We start from the raw sequence: 20,770 nt of genomic DNA, 5'->3' as shown, positions 1-20,770 counted from the left end.
GCGCCCGTCTCGGTGGTGCGGCTTCGCGCCGCTCTGCTCCAGTGCTCGATGGGCGGCGGGGTGGGGCCTGAGCCGGCCGCCCAATCAGCGCGTGGGGGGCGGGGCCCGTGCTGAGCGGCGGGTGGCCCGGCCAATGGGCGCGTCGGGCGCGCCCCGGAAGTGCGCAGCGCCGGGCCGGCTCGGAGCGCGGCTGTGGGAGCGGGACCCGCCCGCCATGAGCGGCAGCGCCGAGCCCGACCCCGCGCCCGCGGCCCCCGCCGCCGCCGCTGCCGCCGCCGACGGCAAGCCCAGCCCCGCCCTCGCGGCTGGCCCCGCCCCCGGCCCGGCCCCGCCCGCCGCCGCCGCTGGGGGGGCCGCCCCGGCCGGGGGTGGCGTGGGCGGCGCCAGGGGGCCCGGTGAGGGGCGGGGCTCGGAGAGGGCAGGGGGTGGGGCTTGCGGGGTGCGCGGGGCGGGGCGGGGTGCGCGGACAGCAGTGCCTGACCCCCCTGCCCCCCCCAGTGCCCGGCCCCCCGGCGCCGGCGGAGGCGCTGCCCAACGGGGTGTATGTGCCCGGGGCGGCTAACGGCGACGTGAAGCCGGTGGTGTCGACCGCGCCCCTGGTGGACTTCCTCATGCAGCTGGAGGACTACACGCCCACCGTGAGCGCGGGGCCGGGGCCGGCGGCTGGGCTCGCTCCGGCTCGGGCCCACGCCGCCTGACGCTCTCCCGTTGCAGATCCCGGACGCCGTCACGGGCTATTACCTCAACCGGGCCGGCTTCGAGGCCTCCGACCCGCGCATGTAAGTGACGCCGGGAGCGCGGGCCCACGGCCTGGTGCCCGCGTCCCAACCTAACGCCTCCCCTGTGCCGCAGCATCCGCCTCATCTCGCTGGCCGCGCAGAAGTTCATCTCGGACATCGCCAACGACGCCCTACAGCACTGCAAGATGAAGGGCACGGCCTCGGGCAGCTCCCGCAACAAGAGCAAGGTGAGGGGCAGGGCGGGGAGCGGGGCGAGACCGCGCCGCTGGGGCGGGAGAGGCGGCGGGGGGCACGCTCGGGGGCGTGACGGCGCCTGTCCCGCAGGACAAGAAGTACACGCTGACCATGGAGGACCTGACCCCGGCGCTCGCCGAGTACGGCATCAACGTGAAGAAGCCGCATTATTTCACCTAGTGCCTGCTCCACAGGCCTGCCGCAGAGGGGCAGGACCCCGTCTGTCATTAAACCATGGACTTCGGGGTATTGGCTTCTCTGTGGTGGTGTCTGCCTTGCCCGCTCGCTTGCGCCTGACCTGGCACTATGCTTTGCTCGTGCCACGATGGGTTTGCCAGAGCACAGGAGCCTAGTCCCTGCAGTGGTGGGGTGGGCGGAGCAGCCGCAGGATTTGGGGCTCTGCATCTTCTTAGTACCAGGCAGGCCCCAGCCCCTGCACTGTTGGGTGCTCCCATCCCCAGCTGCTGCGGCAGGACACGCATCCTGTTCTCAGGGGCAGGCAGCCATGGGGCTTCCAGGTCCTGCCGCTGCGGTGGCTGATCGAGGAACGGTGGAGAGGCTGAGCACAGCTCAACGCTCCCTGCAGGGCAGTCGCACGGGCCTGGGCCTGGCCCTGCCCCGTGGCAGGGCCAGGCTGCTCCTCCTTGGGCAGGGCACCCCACCCACCCCCAGCCCTGCATGGTCACTGCAGCGCTGCACGTGGCCCCAGGCAGGCCACCCCACCCCTGCACTCAGCCACGCGTGGCCTGCTTTTGTAACAAAGATTTATTCAGACGCTGGTGGTTTTCCCGTGGAGCCTGGATGGAAACAATGACAAAGTGAAGCGCGAAGCCAGGGTGGCGCCGGCCGTGGGCAGGCCAGCCCCAAGCCTCCCCCCCTGCCGTGGGGGAGAGGCTGGTGGGAGGGGCAGGGCCTGGAGAGCACCAGGGGAGCACAAGGCAAGGGCCACAGAGAGCGGAGATCAGCCTGGGCCTGGGGCTCCGTATCCTGTGGCCGACAGAGCCTGGCCTCACCCTGTGTCCAGGGCTGCCCAGAGCCAGGCCCCTACCCAGCCTGCACCCATCGCTGCTTGGGGCAGTGCCGGTTGTGGCAGGGGTGAGGGAGCATTGCGGTGCCTGGAGCAGGGGCGGCAGCGTCGTCTGTACCGTGTGTCCGTGGCCGGCTCGGGCGGGGGCCCTGGCGCCTCTCGAAGGCACTTGGGGGCGGCGGGGGAAGCTGGTGGCGGCAGCTGGGTGGGCGCGGGGGCTACTTGTCCTGCATCTTCTCCAGGATGGGCACGATCATGTCAAACTTGGGGCGCTTGGCCGGGTCCTCGTTCATGCAGATCCTCATCAGCTTGCAGATGTGCGGCGAGATGCCGGGAGGGATAGTCGGGCGCAACCCCTCCAGCGCCACCTGCCCGCAAGCAGCCCCCGTCAGGGTCGGGGACCCCAGGGCTACAGCCCAGCCCCCCAGGCCTGCCCCCCACCCCCAGCACTGACCTTCATGCCGATCTCCATGTTGGAGAGGTCAGCGAAGGGCACCTCGCGCGTCACCAGCTCCCAGAGCAGCACCGCGAAGCTCCACATGTCAGCTGAGCGCCGGTTGATCTCCTCGGGTTTCTTCTGCAGCGCTGCGGGGAGGCCGTGGGCAAACGTGAGCGGGGGCAAACGTGAGCCCGACCCCCTCCCACCAGGCCCTGCCTGCACTCACCCTCCGGCGCCACCCACGCCGGGGCGTACATCCTGCCGGGGCACTGGAAGGAGAACTTGGCGTCGGCCATGCTGATCCGTGCCGTCATGTCCTCGTCGATCTGTGGGGAGGGGGTCAGCGGGGTGAGCAGGGGCGGTGGGCGGGCGGGCGGGGGCCGGGTGGGCCTGCGGCGCACTCACCATGACGCTGCGGCTGTTGAGGTGGTGCCGGGGGATGAGGGGCTCCAGCGTGTGCAGGAAGGCCATGCCCCGCGCGATGTCTAGCGCAAACTTCACCGCCTGCATCTGGTCCACCACGAAGTCTGCAGGGGGGACACGGGTGGTGTCGGTGCTGGGGGCAGGACCGGGGATGGGACAGCACCCCCCCACGCCCACACTCACTCGTGCCCTCGTGCAGCACGTTGTAGAGGGATCCGTAGGGCATCCAGTGTGTGATGATGATGGGGTGGGGCGCGGGTGGTGCCTGGCAAGCGCCCAGCACGGGCAGCACGTTGGGGTGCGAGAAGATCCTGCGAGAGGCCGGGCCTGAGCGCTGCAGGCTCCCCTGGCCCATCCCCACCACCAGCCCCTCCCGCTCCAGCCTTGGCCCAGCCCCCCAACCCGTGGCCAGGCCCCCGGCCCCACCGGAGCTTGGGGTACTCCTCGTTGAAGTCGCGACTCTTCCGAGTCGTCCAGTCCCGGATCTTCAGCACCTTGATGACGATGTCGTTGCCCTGCCAGCGCCCCCTCCACAGCTGCCGAGACACGGACGGGGTCAGTGGGGCGGATCGCGGGGTACGGGCCCCTCTGCTCTTCCCACCCGGCCCCCGTGCAGGCAGGAGGAGGGCATGCGCAGACTAAGGGGTGAGCCTGAGACCGCAGGGGTGACGGTAGCAGAGCCGAGGCCTGTGCCCCAGCCAGGGGCTGGGAAGCCCCCGGGCCACGGTGCCCTAGCCCCTGCCGTGCCCACCTCTCCAGACTGGTTCTCGTTGAGTTTGTGTCCCAGGTTCAGCTGCTTGAAGTCGATGCCGGCCAGTTTGTTCAGGGTCCCGTTTCCTGCAAGCACAGGAAGGGGCGGGGGTCTGGGAGATGCCACACAACTCCCCCCCAGCTCTGTGGGGCTGCCAGTGGGCGACCCCAAGAAGCCCCCTCCAAGTGAAGTGCCCCCCAACTGCCCCCGCGGTGGCGGCGAGCTTACGTGGCCGGGTGCGGGTCGTGCCCTTCCAGAAGGTGTCCTTGTAGGGGATCTTGGTCAGGCTCTGGCCCAGCTTCTCAGCCCGCTCTGCAGAGAGATGGGTGCTGGGTGCCGGGGTCTGCGGGAGAGACCGGGCACGGCCAGGGCAGAGGGCGTGTGCCTGGGGCAGGACACGAGGGCGTGGTGGGCTGGGGCCCAGGGCAGGGCGGGGGCACCATTTACCTCTGAGAGCCTCTCGGAGCGGGACCTTGGCCTTGTCCAGGGGCATCTCGCCGTACTTGTTGGAGATGCTGACCAGGGCCCCGCTGCTCACCAGGTCCTGCGGGCAGGGGGAGGGTGAGACCCCGACCCTGCAGCCTAGTGCCCCAGCCCCTCTGCCGGGCAGCGCTCACCTCGGCCACCTGCTCGTGGCCCCAGAAGCAGGCGTAGTGCAGCGGTGTGTTCCCATGCTCGTTCACCGCGTTGATGTCGGCCTTGAACTGGATCAGCTGCGGGAGGAGCCAGGGACCTTAGTGGGGGGGTCGCTGGGTCCCACTTCCCTGCTCCCAGTGACGCCCAGCGATGGGGCGCGTGGGGTCCTGGGAGCAAAGGGGAGGGGCAGGGTGCTAACGGGCCCTGGGGTGTTGTGGGGGCCCTGGCGCAGGCGCTGGGGGGATTGTGGGGTGCTGAGGAGTGCTCTGTGGGGGGGGGGGGGGGGGCGGTACCTTCTGCACGATGTCGCGGTGGCCGTGGCTGGCTGCCAGGTGCAGGGGGGTGTCGTCGCCCCGGTTCATGACGTTGATGCGTGCCCCCCGCATGATCAGCATGTCGACCACGTTGGCGCGGCCCTCGCGGCAGGCCCAGTGCAGCGGGCTGAAGCCATGGTCATCCCTGGGGGCGCGCGCAGGGGGGGTGAGTCCGGCGCGGAGGCTCACCGCAGGCGCGGCGGCCGGGGCCGGACCCCAGGCACAACGGGGGCATCGCGGGCGGGGGAGGCCGACGGGACAGCGCGGGGGAACGGGCGCCTGCAGCCCCCGGGCCGGGCAGGAGCCCTCCCCGCCCCGCCGCCGAGCGGGAGGAGGCGACGCCGGGCCTTAAAAGGAGACGGCGGCGGCGGCGGCGGCGAGGGGCTGCCCCGCCCTGCCTTCCGCCCAGCCCCGGCCCCGGCCCCGGCCCCGGCCCCGGCCCCGGCCCCGCCGTTCCGGGCCCGGGGGCGCGGGCAGAGCCGGGGGGGGCGCGGGAGCCTCGCGCCTGGGCGATGCGGTCACTTCCTGCCGCGGCCGCGGCCCCGGCCCCGCGCTCACGCACCCCTGGTTGAGGTCGTTCTCCGTGTTGTCCAGCCAGAGGCGCACGGCCACGGCGTTGCCCTCGCGGCACTGCGTGAAGATGTCGTCCATCGCGGCTCCTGCGGGACGGAGTTGTTTGGGGGGGCGCCCCCGCGACCTCTGACCCCGCCGCCCCTAGCTCCCCTATAACCTCCGCCTCGGCCCCTCCCCGCACCCCTTGCTGGGCAGCGCGGGGGTGTCACGAGTGTCCGGTCTCCGCCGCCGCCGCCGCCCCCCGGGGTGATCCCGCTCCGACCCCCCGCGCACCTCGCGCCCGGGTCCCGCGGCGGCGGCTCCGGCTCCGGCTCCGGCTCCGGCGCGTCGGGCTCGGGCGGCGGCTCCGGCTCCGGCTCCGCCCCCGCAGCGGCCCCTGGCGGCGGCCCCGGGACCCGCGTCGCGCCGCCCCGGGGCCATGTTCGCCGAGCCCGCCTGGGACCGCGATGCGGGGGGCGCCCCGGAGCCCGCGCCGCGCCCCGCGCCCGCCCGCCGCGCCCGCCCCGCGCCCGCGCCCGGGCCCCGCCGCCTGCTCGCGCTGCTGCGGCGCCTCCAGGCCTCGGGCCGCTGCGACCGGGACCGGGACCGGGACGGGAGCAGCAGCTCCGGCTCCGAGCACGAGGCCGCCACGCGCCCCCGGCCCCGGCCCCGGCCCCGCGCTCCGGCTCCAAGCCGCGGGGAGCAGCAGCCGGAGCCGGAGCCGGAGCCGGAGCCGCGGCTGAGCCGGCAGCAGTGGAGGAACCGGCAGAAGAACAAGCGTCGGCAGAAGAACAAGTTCAAGGCCCCAGGGGAAGCGCAGCCGGACCCCGATCCGGAGCTGCAGCCGGAGCCGGAGCCGGAGCTGCAGCCGGAGCCGGAGCCGGAGCCGGGACAGGGACAGGGACAGGTCTCGGTCTCGGGGCGCGCGGCAGCGCTGCGGGCCCGCATGCAGGCGCGGCTGGAGGCCGCCCGGTTCCGCTACCTGAACCAGCAGCTGCAGGCGGGCACCAGCCGCCAGGCCGCCCGCCTCCTGCAGCACGACCCCGAGGCCTTCGCCCTCTACCACCGCGGCTTCGCGCGGCAGGCAGCGCGCTGGCCTGAGCAGCCCGCGCAGCGCGTCGTGCGCTACCTGCGCCGCCGGTGAGCACAGCGCCGCCGGGCTGGGGGCGGGCGTGGGGCCGCGGGCAGCACGCGGGGGCGCTGACTCTGTCCTCGCAGGCCGGCGTCGCTGGTGGTGGCCGACCTCGGCTGCGGCGACTGCCGGGTGGCGCGCGGCGTGCGCAACACGGTGCACTCCTTCGACCTCGTGGCCCTGCAGCCTGGCGTCACGGTCTGCGACATGGCCGAGGTGCGCGGGGCTGGGGCTGGGGCTGGGGCCGGGGCCGGGGCCGGGAGGCGCTGAGGGAGGCTCCCGCGAGCCGGAGCTGACGCAGGCGCTGTCGTGGCTGCAGGTGCCGCTGGGCGACGCTTCCGTGGACGTGGCTGTGTTCTGCCTGTCGCTGATGGGCACCAACCTGCGGGAGATCCTGGAGGAGGCCAACCGCCTGCTGCGCCCGGGGTGAGTCTAGCGGCCCGCGGGAGTCGGCGGGGCGCTCCAGCACCAGGGGCGTGAGCCGGGCAGGGGTGCGGGGCAGCGTGAGCGCCGCCGCGATCCGTCACCGTCCAGGCTCTCCGCAGCGGCACCCTGCTGATGGCGGAGGTCGCCAGCCGCTTCCCGGACGTCCGCACCTTCGTCGGCGCCGTGACTCAGCTGGGCTTCAAGATCGTCTCGAAGGTGCGTCGGGGCCGCCCCGCCTGCTTCCTCGGGCACTGGGGCGTGGGGCAGCGGGCGGCTCGGGGCTGGCGCTGACGCCCGTCTCTCCCCGCAGGACCTGGCCAACAACTTCTTCTACTTCTTCGAGTTCAGCAAGACGGGGCGGCCCCACGCGGGGGCCACGCTGCCTGGCCTGCAGCTCCGGCCCTGCCTCTACAAGAAGCGCTGAGCCCGCGGGGGACGCCCTGCCGCCCTGCGGGCCGCTCCGGGGGCGGGGCGCCTCTTCTCCGGGTGGTCAATAAAGTTGTTGTTGTTGTTGATGATGAGGAAAATGACCGCGGTGCTTGTTGGGAAATGTAGTCCCGGTAGGGGGAGCGCGTGCGCGGTGGGGCACCGGGAAGTGGTGGCGCATGCGCGCCGGGGCCGGGGAGCTGGACCACGCAGGCGCGGCGGGCGGGCGGTGGCGATGGCGGCTCCGGGCGGGCCGGGCCGCGGCGGGGCCAAGCTCGACATCAACCGCGCGGGCGCGGCCGAGCTCGAGGGGGCCCTGCGCGGCATCGGCCGGCGCCGCGCGCGCGGCATCGTGCGCAAGCGGGAGGTGCGAGGCCGGGGGGCGTTGTGGGCCAGGTGGGGGGGCCGTGGGCCCGTGGGAGGGAGGAGTGGGGGGGCCGTGGGCCCGTGGGGAGGGGAGTGGGGGGGCTGGGGGCCCGTGAGAGGGGGGAGTGGAGTGGCTGTGGACCTGTGGGAGGGGTTGGGCCCGTGGGAGGGGGGAGTGGGAGGGGTTGGGCCCGTGGGAGGGGGGGAGCTGTGAGCCCGTGGGAGGGGGTGGAGTGGAGGGACTGTGGACCTGTGGGAGGGGTTGGGCCCGTGGGAGGGGGGGGGGGGCTGTGAGCCCGTGGGAGGGGGTGGAGTGGAGGGACTGTGGACCTGTGGGAGGGGTTGGGCCCGTGGGAGGGAGGAGTGGGGGCTTGTGGGCCCGTGGGGAGGGGAGCGGGAGGGCATGCTTCCATGGGGGGTGGGATGCAGGTCCGGGGTTGTGGGTCCATGCGGGGTGCGGGACCCCCCACCCATGCCCCGCCCCCTGCCCCCAGGAGCTGCAGGGCTTCCGGTCGCTGGACGAGCTGCTGCACGTGAAGGGCGTCACGGCGCGGATCCTGGAGCTGAACAGCCACCGCCTGGTCTGCACCTGCCGCCCGCCCCGCACCCCCGCCCCCGCCCGCCCCGCGCCCCAGGTGGGTCCCGCCCGGCCCCTGCTGCTCCTGTGCCGGCTTTTCTGTAGCTTGGGGGGAGCGCTGGTCCCCTCTGACGGCAGGCGCCGCGCAAGCCTGTCCCCGTCTGTCTTTGCTCGGTCGAGGTGTGTTAAATGTGGGCATTGACAGGGTTCCTCGGCCGGCTCTTCAAGGACTCCGGAGAGTACCAGGCCCGCCAGTATCTGGTGTCTCTCTGCTGACTGTTGCCCAGTGTCCCCCGTCCCTCCCCCCGCTGTGCAGCATCCCCTTCGTCCATGACAATGCTCTGGTTCCTTCCGGGTGGCTCTGGGACTTGCCACGTGACCCTCTCCAGGCAGCGACAAGCCTGCGCTGCCCAGCTCTGCTTGCCGCTCGCATGTCCGCATCACCCCCGCCCTCCCCTCCCCTCCCCTCCCTGCGGCCCCTGAGGAGGCTTTGGCTAACCCTGCGAGCTGGCTGCTTGGCAGAGGCCAGAGGTGTGTCAGCTGGGCCTGTAGCCATCTGTCCTTGCTTGGTCCCCAAGGGCTGGTTCTGCCTATGTCTCAGTCTGGGCCTGGCGCTTCCTCAGCACCTGTAGCGGTGCTGGAACTGTGGAGCTCCTTTCGTGGTGCTGGGAGTCCAGCCCCAAAGCCCACCCCATCCCTCCCTGACCCACTGTCCCTGGTGCAGGTGCCGGCCGCGGAAGACGGGGACGAGGAGGAGGATGCCCAGGTGCCCTGGGACTCCGAGGAGTCGGACCGCTCCAGCGGGGAAGGGGGCCCCGTGCCGGGCCCTGAGCCCAACGGCTCCCGAGCACGGGGGGTGCCTGAGTCAGAGGCCGTGGGGGACCATGGGGAGCCGGAGCCTGCCAGCCCCCGGAGTCGCGGGGTCCAGGAGGAAGAGGAGGAGGAGGAAGAAGGCAGCTGCTGCAGTGACGAAGGGGAGGACAGTGGCGACGTCTACTTCTACTACACGGTGGGCGAGCGCTGGATCGATTACCTGGAGCGCACCGAGGAGGGCGGCCTCATCCGGCACGTGCGGCCCAAGGTAGGAGGGTGCGAGGGGCAGCCGCCCCGGAGCCCAGCCCCTGAGGGAGGGACCTGCCAGTTCTTTTCCACTGCTAGGACTCCCTGAGCTGAGCACCAGCACCACGGTGGCAGGAGGCAGTGTAGCCCCCTGGGGCAGGGGCCTGGGCTCTTGGGCAAGAATGGGGGGTGGCCATGCTCATTGGGGCACGTGGGAGGGCCCTGTAGGTGTTGCTGTGCCAGAGGGGCGTGGCCCTCCCTGCTTGGCCCTTGGGTCCTGGGGTGCTCCAGCTGTGGTGCTGCGCGTGGGCTGCCTTCCACCTTCCTATTGAGGTCCCTTCCGACCCTAGCATCTATGAATCTATGAATCTATTCCCACGGGCTGGGCCACAACCCCCTCCTCTGCTCATGGCCCAGGGGCGGAACTGTGCCCAGCCCTGTTGCACGGCATCCTGCTCACTCCCCTCTCCTGGCAGATGAAGCGCAAGTCAGAGAATGGCCTGGACGGCCGGGCCCTGTCCCCTGGCAAGAAGCTGTGCAAGGGCTCGGAGCTCAGCCGGTGAGAGCAGGCCCAGGGCTGCGGCGGGGAGGCTGAGTTGGGTTTACCAGGGGAGGGAGGCCACAGGGAGCAGGGCTGAGTAGGGGCTTTCTTTTGAGGCGATGGGGAGCTGTGGGGCCTGGAAGATGCAGCGGGGAGTCTGGGACAGAGGTGTCTGTCTGTCTTTTGGGAACTGCCTGGTGATGCGTATTCAATGTTTCTCCTGTGCATCTCTCCACTGGGCTCCAGGACTCTGGGTCCCTGCACCCCCAGCCCCACCACCACCTTTGGGGACCTGCGCAATGGTCGGCCAGGCCAGGCACGCCGGCGCCGCATGCCCTCGGTTGCTCCGCCCCCAGGGCTGCAGGACTGGCTCCGCACCTTCCAGGTAGGCGTGTGTGCCCCCAGGGCCCCATGGGGAGCAGCCAGGGTAAGGAGGGGCCAGGAGTGGGGTATGGGCTGCGCAGGGACTGCCCCGGGAGGGGTCACAGGCAAGCCAGGGTCCAGTTTGGAAAAGAGGAGGTTCCTGCTCAGCTGAATCAAGCTCTGGTCACGGTCCCCCTACCTTGTAGCTGGCAGAGCTCCCTCATCTTATTCTCAGTGCCCTGCTCCCCTCACCTCTCCATCTGCCCAGTAGGTCCTTGCATGGCAGCCCCAGAGCCCCTGCACCCGGCCAGCTGTTTGCTGGCTCTGTGCAGCCTGTTGTGCCTGGGGCCCCTGCACTGCCAACCCAGGCAGCTCCTTTGCCCTGCCCTACCAGGGTCCCCAGCTCAGGGGCTCTCGGGGAAGCCTGTTGTCTCCCTGTGAGGGTGGCCAGGTGTTGCCCCATGTCTTACGTCCCGGCTGCATCCTCCCCAGCGCTGGAGCGGCCCTGAGAAGCTGCTGGCACTAGACGAGCTCATTGACCGTTGCGAGCCCTCCCAGATCAAGTACATGATGCAGGTTATCGAGCCCCAGTTCCAGAGGGACTTCATTTCTCTGCTGCCCAAGGAGGTGAGCAGCATTGTGGGGGGATGGGGCAGCCCTCAGCCAGAGGTCCTAGGGCTGTTGCAGCCCCCTGACTCCCCTCTCCTGCAGCTGGCACTCTATGTCCTGTCCTTTCTGGAGCCCCGGGACCTGCTCCGTGCCGCCCAGACCTGTCGCTACTGGCGTGTTCTGGCTGAGGACAACCTGCTGTGGAGGGAAAAATGTCGTGAGGAAGGTAAAGCTCTCTCCTGTCTTTTGTGATCACAGAGAAGTGGGGGACAACCCCAGGCATTGCCCCTGCCCCAGGGAAAGCAGGGGGGCTACAGCTACCAATGTCCTGCTGCTGCAAAGGGTGTTGAAGTATGCTCCGAGAGACCCCTGGCAGAGATCGTGCTCCTGCTGCAGAGGAAGGCAAACTCATCTAGTCCATACCACTCTGATCAAGGGGAAGTCCCTTCCTGCCCCAGTGCAGCATTGATCTGAGCTTGAGCAGGGGGGCAAGACCCTTGACCCAGGACCCTGCGGGGTTGGTCCCAGCAGGAGCATTTGCACACCTCAGTCTCCATCTGCAGCCTGGGCTGTACCCCACATCCAAGTCCTCACTGAGGAAGACTTAAAACTCTCCACCTGCCTCAGAAGCCTCTCATTTTTACGTTTCCACGTAAGGAAGTCACATTAAGCACGTTGCTTATAATTACCGTGTTTGGTAACAGAAATCAGTTACGACACTGATTAAATACAGTGCAGGGTCACTGGTTCAAGACTGTTGTCTCTAGTGGGGTTCAGGTCAGTGGACTATGTAATAAATCACGAGCCTTTGGGCCTCACACTAATATCAAGCATCAAGTCGATATAAAGTGTAGCCAGGGGCATGGGCCAGGCCCCATGGAAATCTCTTACCTAGCAGGGAGACCCCACGGGGATGGGCTTAATGTTTTAACATACCTGGAAGGGGAAATTTTTCTCTTGCTAGCCTAGAATGACTCCATGTAGCTGAGGCCAGAGGCCTGCCCTTTGCCACAGGCTAACACCTGCCAGAGTCTGCTAAAGCCTTCTGACACGGGGATCTGGGCTTCACAGTTGATGGCAATGGGTGATTGCTCTCAGACTCTCCTTGTTGGCTCCTCTGGCATTTTGGCTGAAGGCAAGCGAGACTGGGGGCATCTGAACTCCAAGGGCTCTGGGCCCGGAGCTTGTACATAGGACACCTGTCCAGATTTGGAGAATATCCAGAGCCCCAAGCCAGTGGTCTGGGAGGGAGGAGACTTGCCCTGTGGTAGCTCCATGTAGGTTGGAGCGACTGAGCTCGGCTCAGTCAGATTTTGGAACATGAGCATTGGACTTTACCCAGTTGGACCAGGAGCAAATCTAGCTTTGAAATGAAACAGATCTATAAAGAGCTAGTCTGTGCCACATGCAGCTTGGTCCCAGCCCCTCCCAACCAGCCTCACACCTTTCTGTCCCACAGGCATCGAGGAGCCCCTGAACTTGCGCAAGCGGCGTCTGCTGAGCCCTGGCTTCATGTACAGCCCCTGGAAGTTTGCTTTCATGCGGCAGCACCGTATCGACATGAATTGGCGCAGTGGGGAGCTCAAGGCCCCCAAGGTGGGTTGGTGAGTGGACCTGGCCCCTGCCTCACCGCATCCCCTGCCAGGCTCCATGCAGGTCTGCTGCAGGCCTGGCTCTGCCCCTTCCCCCGTAGCATCTCAGAGGCTGCAGGAGATTGAGCCTGTTGGTTGTCTGCCTCAGCCTCCCTGCTCCCCCATGCTCCCAGTGGGAGCAAAGCCCCCAGCTCCAGGGGTCCCCTGGGCTGCCCCCTGGATTCCCGGCCATGTGTAATGCATCTGTGCCCCCCTTCCAGGTCCTGAAGGGCCATGATGACCACGTCATTACCTGTCTGCAGTTCTGTGGCAACCGCATTGTCAGCGGTTCTGACGACAACACACTCAAAGTTTGGTCGGCCATCACGGGGGAGGTGAGCCTGCCGCGCCAGGGGTCTACATGCTCCCGCAGCTGTTGAGCACCAAACTTGGCTACCTGCAGGTCATGGCATGGGACGTGTTGCTGAATGTAACATGTCCGAGTGAACCCAGGGGGCTAGGGTCTGTTGGACCTGAGGTCAAATGGGGCTGAGCGGGGCACAACGACCCCAGCGGACAAGTGCAGGATGCTGCACCTGGGGAGGAAGAACCAGCAGCAGACCTACAGGCTGGGGAACTCCCTTCTTGCCAGCGCAGAGGCAGAAAAGGATCTTGGAGTCGCTGTTGATTCCAAGATGAGCATGGGCCGATAAGGGGACGCTGTCAGGAAGGCCAACCGCACCTTGTCATGCATCCACAGATGCATCTTGAGCAGGTCCAAGGAGGTGATCCTCCCCCTCTGTGACACTGGTCAGGCCGCAGTTGGGAGTACTGCATCCCGTTCTGGGCGCTGCACTTCAGGAGCGATGTGAACAGCATGGATGGAGAGGGTCCAGAGGAGGGCCACAAGAGAAGGATGAGGGGGGGTCTGGTGGCCATCTATAAACTTGCCAAGACGGACTAGCAGGCAGTGGAAGAGTCCCTGTTCCCCCGAGCTCTAACAAGGAACAACGGCCATAATTTCACTGAGAGTAGATTCAGGCTAGGCATCAGGAGGCGCTACTTCACTGTCAGGGCAGCTAGGAGCTAGAACCAACTTCCAAGTGAAGTGGTGCTTGCCACTACCCTGAGGGTCTTCGGAAGGAGGCTAGACAGCCACCTAGCCAGGGCTGTGTGACCCCAGCACCCTTTCCTGCCCATGGCAGGGGGTCAGACTTGATGATCTGCTTAGGTCCCTTTCGACCCTACCAACTACGAAGCTGGGATGAGGGTTAGGATCAGTGTCGGGGGAGAGCTGGGCCGTTTCCAGCTACCTGCAATGGGGCAGGGGTGCAGGAGCTCTGGGCAGCGGTGCTGGGGCATCTGGACCCATCACCTGGTCGGTGCTGGGGGTCTTGCCCTCGCCCTGCCCTGCACCTGCTAATAGCTGGCTGTCCCACAGTGTGTGCAGACGCTGGTGGGCCACACCGGGGGCGTCTGGTCATCCCAGATGAGAGACAACATAGTCATCAGCGGCTCCACAGACCGGACGCTGAAGGTGTGGAATGCGGACACGGGCGAGTGCGTGCACACTCTCTACGGGCACACGTCCACTGTGCGTTGTATGCACCTGCATGGCAACAGGTACTGGCGGGGGGGACATCAGCGGGACCCGGGCAGGGCAGGGAGAGGGCATGGGGTGCTGAGCCCTGGTGGCACGTGTATCCTGTGCAGGGTGGTGAGCGGGTCGCGGGATGCCACACTGCGCCTGTGGGACATCGAGACAGGCCAGTGCCTCCATGTACTGATGGGGCACGTGGCGGCTGTGCGCTGCGTGCAGTACGACGGGCACAAGGTGGTCAGTGGCGCCTACGACTACACTGTCAAGGTCTGGGACCCTGAGAGCGAGAGCTGCACCCACACACTGCAGGGGCACACCAACCGCGTCTACTCCCTCCAGGTGAGATGCCCCCGCACTTAGCATGTCTGCTCCCCAGACCCTTCCCCTCAATGCTTGCCCTGGCAGAGCTGCAAGGGCATGAGCCCTGTTTGCACCCTGTGGGCAGCTCTCTGGCTGTGGCAAGGGACCCTACCCCCCCGGCAGCACCCATCCAGCTGGGCATGGCTGACCACGCTTCCCCCTGCACTGGCAGTTTGACGGGACACACATCGTGAGCGGATCACTGGACACGTCAATCCGGGTGTGGGATGTGGAGAGTGGGAACTGCCTGCACACACTGATGGGACACCAGTCGCTCACCAGCGGCATGGAGCTGCGTGACAACATCTTGGTGTCCGGCAATGCTGACTCCACCGTCAAGATCTGGGACATCAACACAGGGCAGTGCCTGCAGACACTGCAGGGTGAGTACAGGGGCGGGGGTGGCAGGGCCGGGGCCTGGTCAGGGGATGGGGTGGGCCGGGGCCTCACAGCGCCTCTTCTCCCAGGGCCCAGCAAGCATCAGAGCGCAGTGACTTGCCTGCAGTTCAGCTCCAAGTTTGTTGTGACCAGCTCTGATGACGGCACCGTCAAGCTGTGGGACCTCAAGACGGGCGAGTTTGTGCGCAACCTGGTGGCACTGGAGAGTGGGGGCAGTGGGGGAGTGGTATGGCGCATCCGCGCCTCCAGCACCAAGCTGGTGTGCGCCGTGGGCAGCCGCAACGGCACTGAGGAGACCAAGTTGCTGGTGCTGGACTTTGATGTGGACCTCAAGTGACCCACGCTGGTGGGGAGGTGCCTGCAGGCCGGGTGGACGCTGGTCTCTGCTGGGCAGGCCCTGGCGCCGGCGCTACCCCTGCACCTACCCTGGCAGACTGTACAGACAGCGCAGAGCCTGCCTGGGCCTTATTTATATGTACGGGCGCCTGGCGCCAGGCGGAGACTTGAGCACAGGAGGCAGCATGTTTTGTACACGAATATATTCTATTTCTGTAGCAGCCTGTGCAGGGTGTCTCAGGGCAACAGGCTGACAATATGCAAGCAGTGCTGTGTGCACAGAGCAGGTGGCATGGCGCAGGGCAGTGCCAGGTGCAGCACAGCCCGGTGGCTCTTCAGACATGTGGGCTGCTGGGCCAGCCCCACGTAGATGGGGCAGTGGTGCCGAGGCAGGAAGGCGCTGGCCCCTGGCAGCTGGCTTGCCTTGCGCAAGGCTTGCACCCATACGAGGGGCAGCGGGCAGGGCCGGGTGCTGCGCGCAGCCTGAAGCCGGGCCGTGTCCTCATCCCACCTTGCATTGCGCAGCTCCAGACCACCCAGCAGGAGCCCAGACCTGTGGCTGTGGCTGGGGTGTGAAACACCGGATTGTAGCACCTGAAAGAGTGGGGTGTGGGAGGTCAAGCAGGTTGGGGGCAGGGCCCAGCTGTTCCCCCCCCCGCCCTTCGCCATCAAGGAAGGGCCGGGCTCTGACCTGGGGGCTGAGACAGAGCTGCTCCAGGTTCTGGTTCTCGGCCCGTGCGGTCTCCTGGAGCAGGGCCAGCAGCAGGCGCCGGGGGTGCTGGAAGGCGGCCAGGTGGTAGAGTGGGGCTGGTGGACCCGTGCCTGCCCCCAGGTAGCTGCACAGCAACTGCCCGCGGCTCCGCAGTGTCTCCAGCCAGGCACTGGGGCGCTGGGGCCCAGTGGGTGTGTGGCGCAGCCAGACATGGGGCAGGCGGTCGCGGGCCAGGGCCCGCAGCACTGTGGCACAGCGGGGGGCTGTGCAGAGCACCCCTTGCAGCTGCTGCTGGGTACAGCGCAGGTCCGTGCCCACTTGGTGCAGCAGGGCCGCCAGGTTCCCAGCCTCGTCCAGCAGGAACCGCAGCAGGGGCCGTGGCGGGCGCTGAGCGCCACAGGGCCGGCATTGCTGCAGCGCCACCTCCAGCTCCTGCACCATGTCCAGGCCCTGCTGCACCAGCAGCCCCAGTGACTCGTGCTGCCTGGGCGGGGGCAGGCGTGGGTGTGGCAGCCACAGGGCCTGTGACCGTAGCAGGTCAGTGAGCAGGGCATGGCTGCGGCGCTCCAGCTCCTGCTCCTGCAGCCCGGCCGGCAGCCCGCACAGTGCCGGGGCAGCCGCACCCACAAGCTGCTGCATCTGTGCCCAGGGCTCTTCCGGCTGCGCCTCCGAGGAGCCACCTGGGGCAGAGGAAACGTTGGCCCGGGCTCCGTCTTGCCGCAGAACAGGAGGGAGGCCCTGGCCCAGTGCGTGCGCGGGCTCAGCCTTACCCAGGGCTGTGGTGCTGGCAAGGGCAACGCAGAGGCTCTGGACCCCACGGGCAGCTGGCAAGTGGGGGTCCTGGCTCAGGCACTGCTGGCTCAGGGTCTGCACAAGTGCTGCGTCCCCTGCATCCAGGATGTGGCCCCCATAGAAAATAGAGCCTGCAGGGCGGAGAGGAAAGGACTTAGCACCACTACCTGGCTTGGATCAGGCAGGCAGCCTAGGCATCTGCCCAGACCCCTGGACCCCAGGGTGGCATAACCCTTACCCACCTGCCAGCTCTTGCAGGGCCTCCTCAGGGTTGGACACCACCTGCAAAAGCCGCTCCTGTGCCCGCAGCCCGGCAAAGAGTTCAGCCTCAGTCCTGGGGAAGACAGTAGTGCTGAGATGTGCCCATGGGCACAAGGGCAGTGGGGACGCAGGGGCCAAGCCAGGCTGCGGGCACTCACCAGAGGTAGTGGGCAGCCTGGGCCCTGCGCCCGTAGTGCTGGCGGTGGAGGAGGGCGGCATGCAGGGCCAGCAGTGGCAGCCCCCGCTCGGGCTGCACCCGCCAGGCCTGCTGGTCCTGGGCCAGGCTGTAGACACGCAGCAGGGCACCTGGCAGGTCCATCGGTGTCTCGCAGCACACGGTCACCACGCTCTGGCGCAGGGGCCCTGGGGGGCCGGGAAGTGCTCAGCCCTGCCTGGGGCCACCCAGGGTGCAGTGTGCTGCTCCATTCTACCCCATAGCTGCTTGCTCCACATAGGGGAAGCTCGGCTCCAGGCATGGCCTGTTTCCAGCAGGACCCTGGCCTGCCCGGACCCAACAGTCCAGCGAAGCTGGTGGGGAGGGGGGTGCAGAGGGGGCCCCTAGCTGGCTGTAGGGGAATCTGGGGCGTGAAGCCATGGGGGGGCTGCGCACCTGGCAGGGGGCATGGGAGCCGGGCAGCCGCAATGAGCCAGAGGCGGAACTTGGGGTGGAGCTTTTTCCCTTTTGTGGTGGCTGCTGCTGGCTTCGCAGGATCTGCAACAGCAAGGGCAGGGCTGGAGTGCAGCCAGCAGCACCCCACACCCCTCCCAGCCCTTGCGGTGGGCCCAGGTGACGCACCCTGGGAGACACCCAGTAGCCGTTGCAGCAGCACCAGCATGTCGGGAGGCCAGTGTGTCTGCAGGTGGCAGTTGTCCAGCACCAGCCAGTGCCCCCTCCTTGCACAGGTGCCCAGGGCATCGCCCATGCGCTGCAAGCAGTCCGGTGCCCCCAGCGTGACAACCATGACCTTCCCCTGTGGAGAGTGGAGGTGTCACCCAGAGCTGCGCCCACCAAGCTCCCCCAAGCTGTCCCTTGCCTGCCACGCCGACCTCGCGGTGCTGCTGCCGGGCCATCTGCTGGATCCAGTGCAGCGGGTGGGTGGTGGCGGCTGCAGCACCGGGCAGTGGTGTGAGGAAGAGGACGGGCACGTGGCTCTGGCTGTGGTCATACAGGGCAGCAGCACTGTATGCAGCCGCCTCGGCCATGGGGCGCCCCATCAAGCAGGCAGCCAGGTCGGCAGCCACGCTGCAGAGTTGGCCTGGGCGCAGCACGCGCCACAGCAGGGCACGCTGGAAGGGTCCAAGGCCAGCGTGGCCGGGGCCTGGTGCAGGGCCCACCATGGTGCAGGGCAGACGCAGGTACTCCTGCCACGTTGCCGCCTTGCCTGCCAATGCCGCCTGCAGCCCCTGGAAGCCAGGCAGTGCCTCCAGTCGCCCACACTCCTCCCAGGCCTTGGCATCCACCCAGGCTGGGCATGGTGGGGCGCCGGGCAGCAGGGGCAGCAGCCGAGTGGCGGTGGGCGCCTGCAGGCCCTGGCAGAAGGCCAGCCAGGCCAGTGGGGAGACGTGGCCATCAAGGCGCTGCAGGGCCACAGCACCTAGTAGGGCCAGCAGCAGCTCATGGCGCTCCCACAGGCCAGGCTGGGCGTAGGTCAGCAGCGCCCGTGCTAGGGCCCTGTGCAGCTCCATCATGCGGGCCTCCAGTGCCTCCTGCTGCCTGGCGCCCCCCCACCTGGTCACCAGCAGGCCACGGCGGGCAGCAGCCAGGGTGGCGGTGGCCCTGCAGCAGTACAGCGGATGCAGGCGGCAGACCTGGCGCAGGGCTTGGTGCAGCGCGGCACCCAGGCGTGCAGCTGGCCGGTACTGCTCACATATCGCGTGGTGGCCCTGGCGCAGGGAGCACAGGTGTTCGTGGCTGGAGCGCAGCGTCTCCACCTGCGTGTCCAGCAGGTGCACCATGGGGAGGAACGCCTCCGTCTCCAGCAGCGCCTGCTCTGGCGCTGAGATCAGCTGTATCAGCTCCTCCTGCAATGGGTCAGGGGCTCAGCCACCACTGCCAGGGCTGGGGGGAAGCCAGGGGGTGAGGGTTCCTGACAGCCAGGGCATGGGGGAGCTGCAGCCCTGGTGCAGGCCTGTGCTCACCTCGGCACACGCGAGCTCGTCCTCCACCTGCAGGATGCTGAGCTCCAGTTGGCGCCAGTGGCTCTGGGCCTCATGGCGTTCAACCAGCAGCAGCTCCTCCAGCAGCAGCTCTTCCAGTGCCCCCTCACCCAGGCTCAGGTCCACCACGTTCAGGCTGGGCAGTAGGGCCCGCTCCATCTCTGTGGGCACAGCAAAGGGCAGGGCCTCAGGGCTGGGGCTGCCAGCCCATGTGCACACATGCGAATGTGCACATCTGCGCTGCTTGGGGAGGGGGGGGCAGCTGCACTAGGAGCGACCCCCCCCCCCCGCTCTGGCCTTGCACCTTGGTAGCGATACAAACACAGAGGTCTGTGGCTCAGCCTTCCCACAACCCATGCAGCCCAGCACAAGGGGGTGGCAGGAAGCCAGGGCTTGGCTGGAGCAAGGGCTGAGACAAGGCCACATCCACCAGGGTAGCCGTGGGCCCTGAAAGCAGAGACGGAGAAGAGACGGTGTAAAGGTGATGCGGCCAAGGGTTGAAGGAGCCTAGACAAGGTGTGGCCAGCACACAAGGCACTGCAACAAGCAAGATCAGCTCCTAAAACGAGTTGTGCCCAGCCTGCATGGTGACAGATGGCCAACGAGGTTTTGGGCTGCATCAACAGAAGCATCATGTCCAAGGTGTGGGAGGTGACGGTACCAGTCTATTTGGTGCTGGTGTGGCCTTATCTGGATACTGGGTGCAGTTCTAGGCTCCACATTTTAAAAAGGATGTGGAAAAGTGAGAGGGTCCAGAGGCGACTACAAGGATGATGAAGGGCTCGGAAGGCAAGACCTACATGGAGGGGTGGAAGGAGCTGGGAGAAAAGGCGCTGAAGAGGGGACATGACAGCAGCCTGCAAATATCTGTAGAGCTGTGTGACGGAGCAGCTTTAGTGCTCCACCACTAAGGGCTGCAGCAGCGAGCCGCCAGGTGTCCGACAAGGGTGGCCGTTTTGGAGAGCTCTGTTATAAGAGCAGAGCAGTTTGTGTTCAGTGGCCCTGGGAGTAACATTGTCCAGTGGAGCTCCTGCTTCAGGAATATCTTGGAGGTAAAGACGAGGCTATGGGGAAGGAAGAAGCCTCATTGGTCCTGGACATGACCTGAAACTGTACCCTGCTGGGATAGGGAGGCCTGGTGGTCCTCCCTATGGTGGGGCAGGGCCACTTAAATGCCAGGTTCGAGAATCAAACTCCTGTAAGACTGCTTCAGGCTGGACATAAGGAAAAACTTCTTTACTGTCTGAGCCCCCAAGGCCTGAACCAAACTCCTCCCAGAGGTGGTGCACATACATAGCCTGGACACTTTCAAGAAACATTTATCTTGCTGGGATCCTTTGATCCTCACTGACTTTCTGCCCTTTGGGCAGGGGGCTGGACCTGATGTTCTTCCGAGGTCCCTTCCAGCCCTAATGTCTATGAAATCTATGAAACCATTCTGGTGTAAGGTGGGTCGGGGTGCCCAAACCCCTGTCCCCACCTCTGGGTGGGCTTTGGAGGCAATTCAGGGCCGGGCACACAGAGTAACTGCACCTGAACCCTGTGGGGTTGGTAGGCCCTGGAGGTGGGCCAGGCACAGCAGGAGAGCGCTACCTGAGCCAGTGGAGGTGTTCTACCTCAAGCCCTGGGAAGAGGGCAGAGTGGTGGGCCAGACAGGCAAGTGGAGCGCCACCTGAGCCTACGGGGGTGGTCGACCCCAAGCCTGAATGGTTGGGCAGAGTAGTATGGCAGGCAGTTGAGAAGGCCCGGTGCGTGCCACCCGACTGGAGGGTGGGTGCTAGGCTGAATATGGAAGGTGCAGTGTATGCGCTATAAGGGAGGGCAGGTGGTAGGCCTAGAAACATCTGCAAGGCATGGGACATGGGTAAGGATGGTTGTAGTGTGTACATCGGGCCTGTGGCATCGGGGCGGATTGAAGGGCAGCCTCCTGCCTATTAACATCAGAACAACAGGACATCAAGGCATGG

General features: G+C 67.2%; 5 protein-coding genes across 13 annotated transcripts in view; 3 read left to right on the top strand and 2 right to left on the bottom strand.

The window, feature by feature from the left end:
- Positions 1-151: 151 nt before the first annotated feature.
- On the top strand, positions 152-1,223 carry TAF10 (TATA-box binding protein associated factor 10). 2 transcript variants are annotated; one of them, XM_090031044.1, is made up of 5 exons: positions 152-281; positions 499-638; positions 715-779; positions 853-967; positions 1,065-1,223. In XM_090031044.1, exons 1-5 carry the CDS (start codon positions 215-217, stop codon positions 1,152-1,154), a joined length of 477 nt encoding a protein of 158 aa, XP_089887170.1. In that variant the 5' UTR covers positions 152-214; the 3' UTR covers positions 1,155-1,223. The 2 variants fall into 2 exon arrangements, with proteins under 2 accessions (XP_089887170.1, XP_089887169.1); XM_090031043.1 differs by having other exon boundaries at positions 158-395.
- Positions 1,224-1,721: 498 nt separating this feature from the next.
- Positions 1,722-5,540, bottom strand: ILK (integrin linked kinase). The gene is made up of 13 exons (XM_090031042.1): positions 5,411-5,540; positions 5,127-5,223; positions 4,544-4,709; positions 4,232-4,327; positions 4,062-4,158; positions 3,843-3,926; positions 3,615-3,700; positions 3,290-3,399; positions 3,047-3,174; positions 2,846-2,967; positions 2,667-2,766; positions 2,456-2,586; positions 1,722-2,369 (listed from the first exon to the last, which is right to left on the bottom strand). Exons 2-13 carry the CDS (start codon positions 5,213-5,215, stop codon positions 2,220-2,222), a joined length of 1,359 nt encoding a protein of 452 aa, XP_089887168.1. The 5' UTR covers positions 5,216-5,223; positions 5,411-5,540; the 3' UTR covers positions 1,722-2,219.
- Positions 5,541-5,555: 15 nt separating this feature from the next.
- Positions 5,556-7,201, top strand: RRP8 (ribosomal RNA processing 8). Its single transcript, XM_090031038.1, has 5 exons — positions 5,556-6,256; positions 6,335-6,464; positions 6,568-6,674; positions 6,794-6,890; positions 6,985-7,201. The coding sequence occupies exons 1-5, from the start codon at positions 5,556-5,558 to the stop codon at positions 7,096-7,098; spliced, it is 1,149 nt and encodes a 382-aa protein (XP_089887164.1). The 3' UTR covers positions 7,099-7,201.
- On the top strand, positions 7,189-15,099 carry LOC149875676 (F-box/WD repeat-containing protein 7-like). The gene is made up of 13 exons (XM_090031024.1): positions 7,189-7,467; positions 7,961-8,101; positions 8,768-9,124; positions 9,579-9,661; positions 9,890-10,028; positions 10,499-10,633; positions 10,718-10,841; positions 12,075-12,211; positions 12,468-12,581; positions 13,628-13,809; positions 13,900-14,125; positions 14,319-14,529; positions 14,614-15,099. Exons 1-13 carry the CDS (start codon positions 7,189-7,191, stop codon positions 14,880-14,882), a joined length of 2,397 nt encoding a protein of 798 aa, XP_089887150.1. The 3' UTR covers positions 14,883-15,099.
- DNHD1 (dynein heavy chain domain 1) overlaps positions 15,093-20,770 on the bottom strand; it is a 33,325-nt gene continuing 27,647 nt past the window's right edge. For 6 of the 8 annotated variants that reach the window (XM_090031012.1, XM_090031018.1, XM_090031016.1 and 3 more), the window contains exons 33-40: positions 18,786-18,964; positions 17,694-18,668; positions 17,443-17,617; positions 17,257-17,358; positions 16,805-17,009; positions 16,628-16,719; positions 15,573-16,516; positions 15,093-15,475 (exon numbers count right to left, since the gene is read on the bottom strand). In XM_090031012.1, coding sequence (XP_089887138.1) covers positions 15,119-15,475; positions 15,573-16,516; positions 16,628-16,719; positions 16,805-17,009; positions 17,257-17,358; positions 17,443-17,617; positions 17,694-18,668; positions 18,786-18,964 — 3,029 coding nt within the window. In that variant the 3' untranslated portion in view covers positions 15,093-15,118. Of the gene's footprint in view, positions 15,476-15,572; positions 16,517-16,627; positions 16,720-16,804; positions 17,039-17,256; positions 17,359-17,442; positions 17,618-17,693; positions 18,669-18,785; positions 18,965-20,770 lie in introns of those variants that run through there. The other 2 variants (XM_090031014.1, XM_090031019.1) reach the window with 2 other exon arrangements.

The sequence above is a fragment of the Crocodylus siamensis genome, chromosome 1 (genome assembly GCF_052110815.1).
Source record: "Crocodylus siamensis isolate JL-2025a chromosome 1, ASM5211081v1, whole genome shotgun sequence".
NCBI lineage: Eukaryota > Metazoa > Chordata > Crocodylia > Crocodylidae > Crocodylus > Crocodylus siamensis.
The sequence above is the reverse complement of the archived record's forward strand: the minus strand, read 5'-3'. Positions and strand labels throughout refer to the sequence as shown.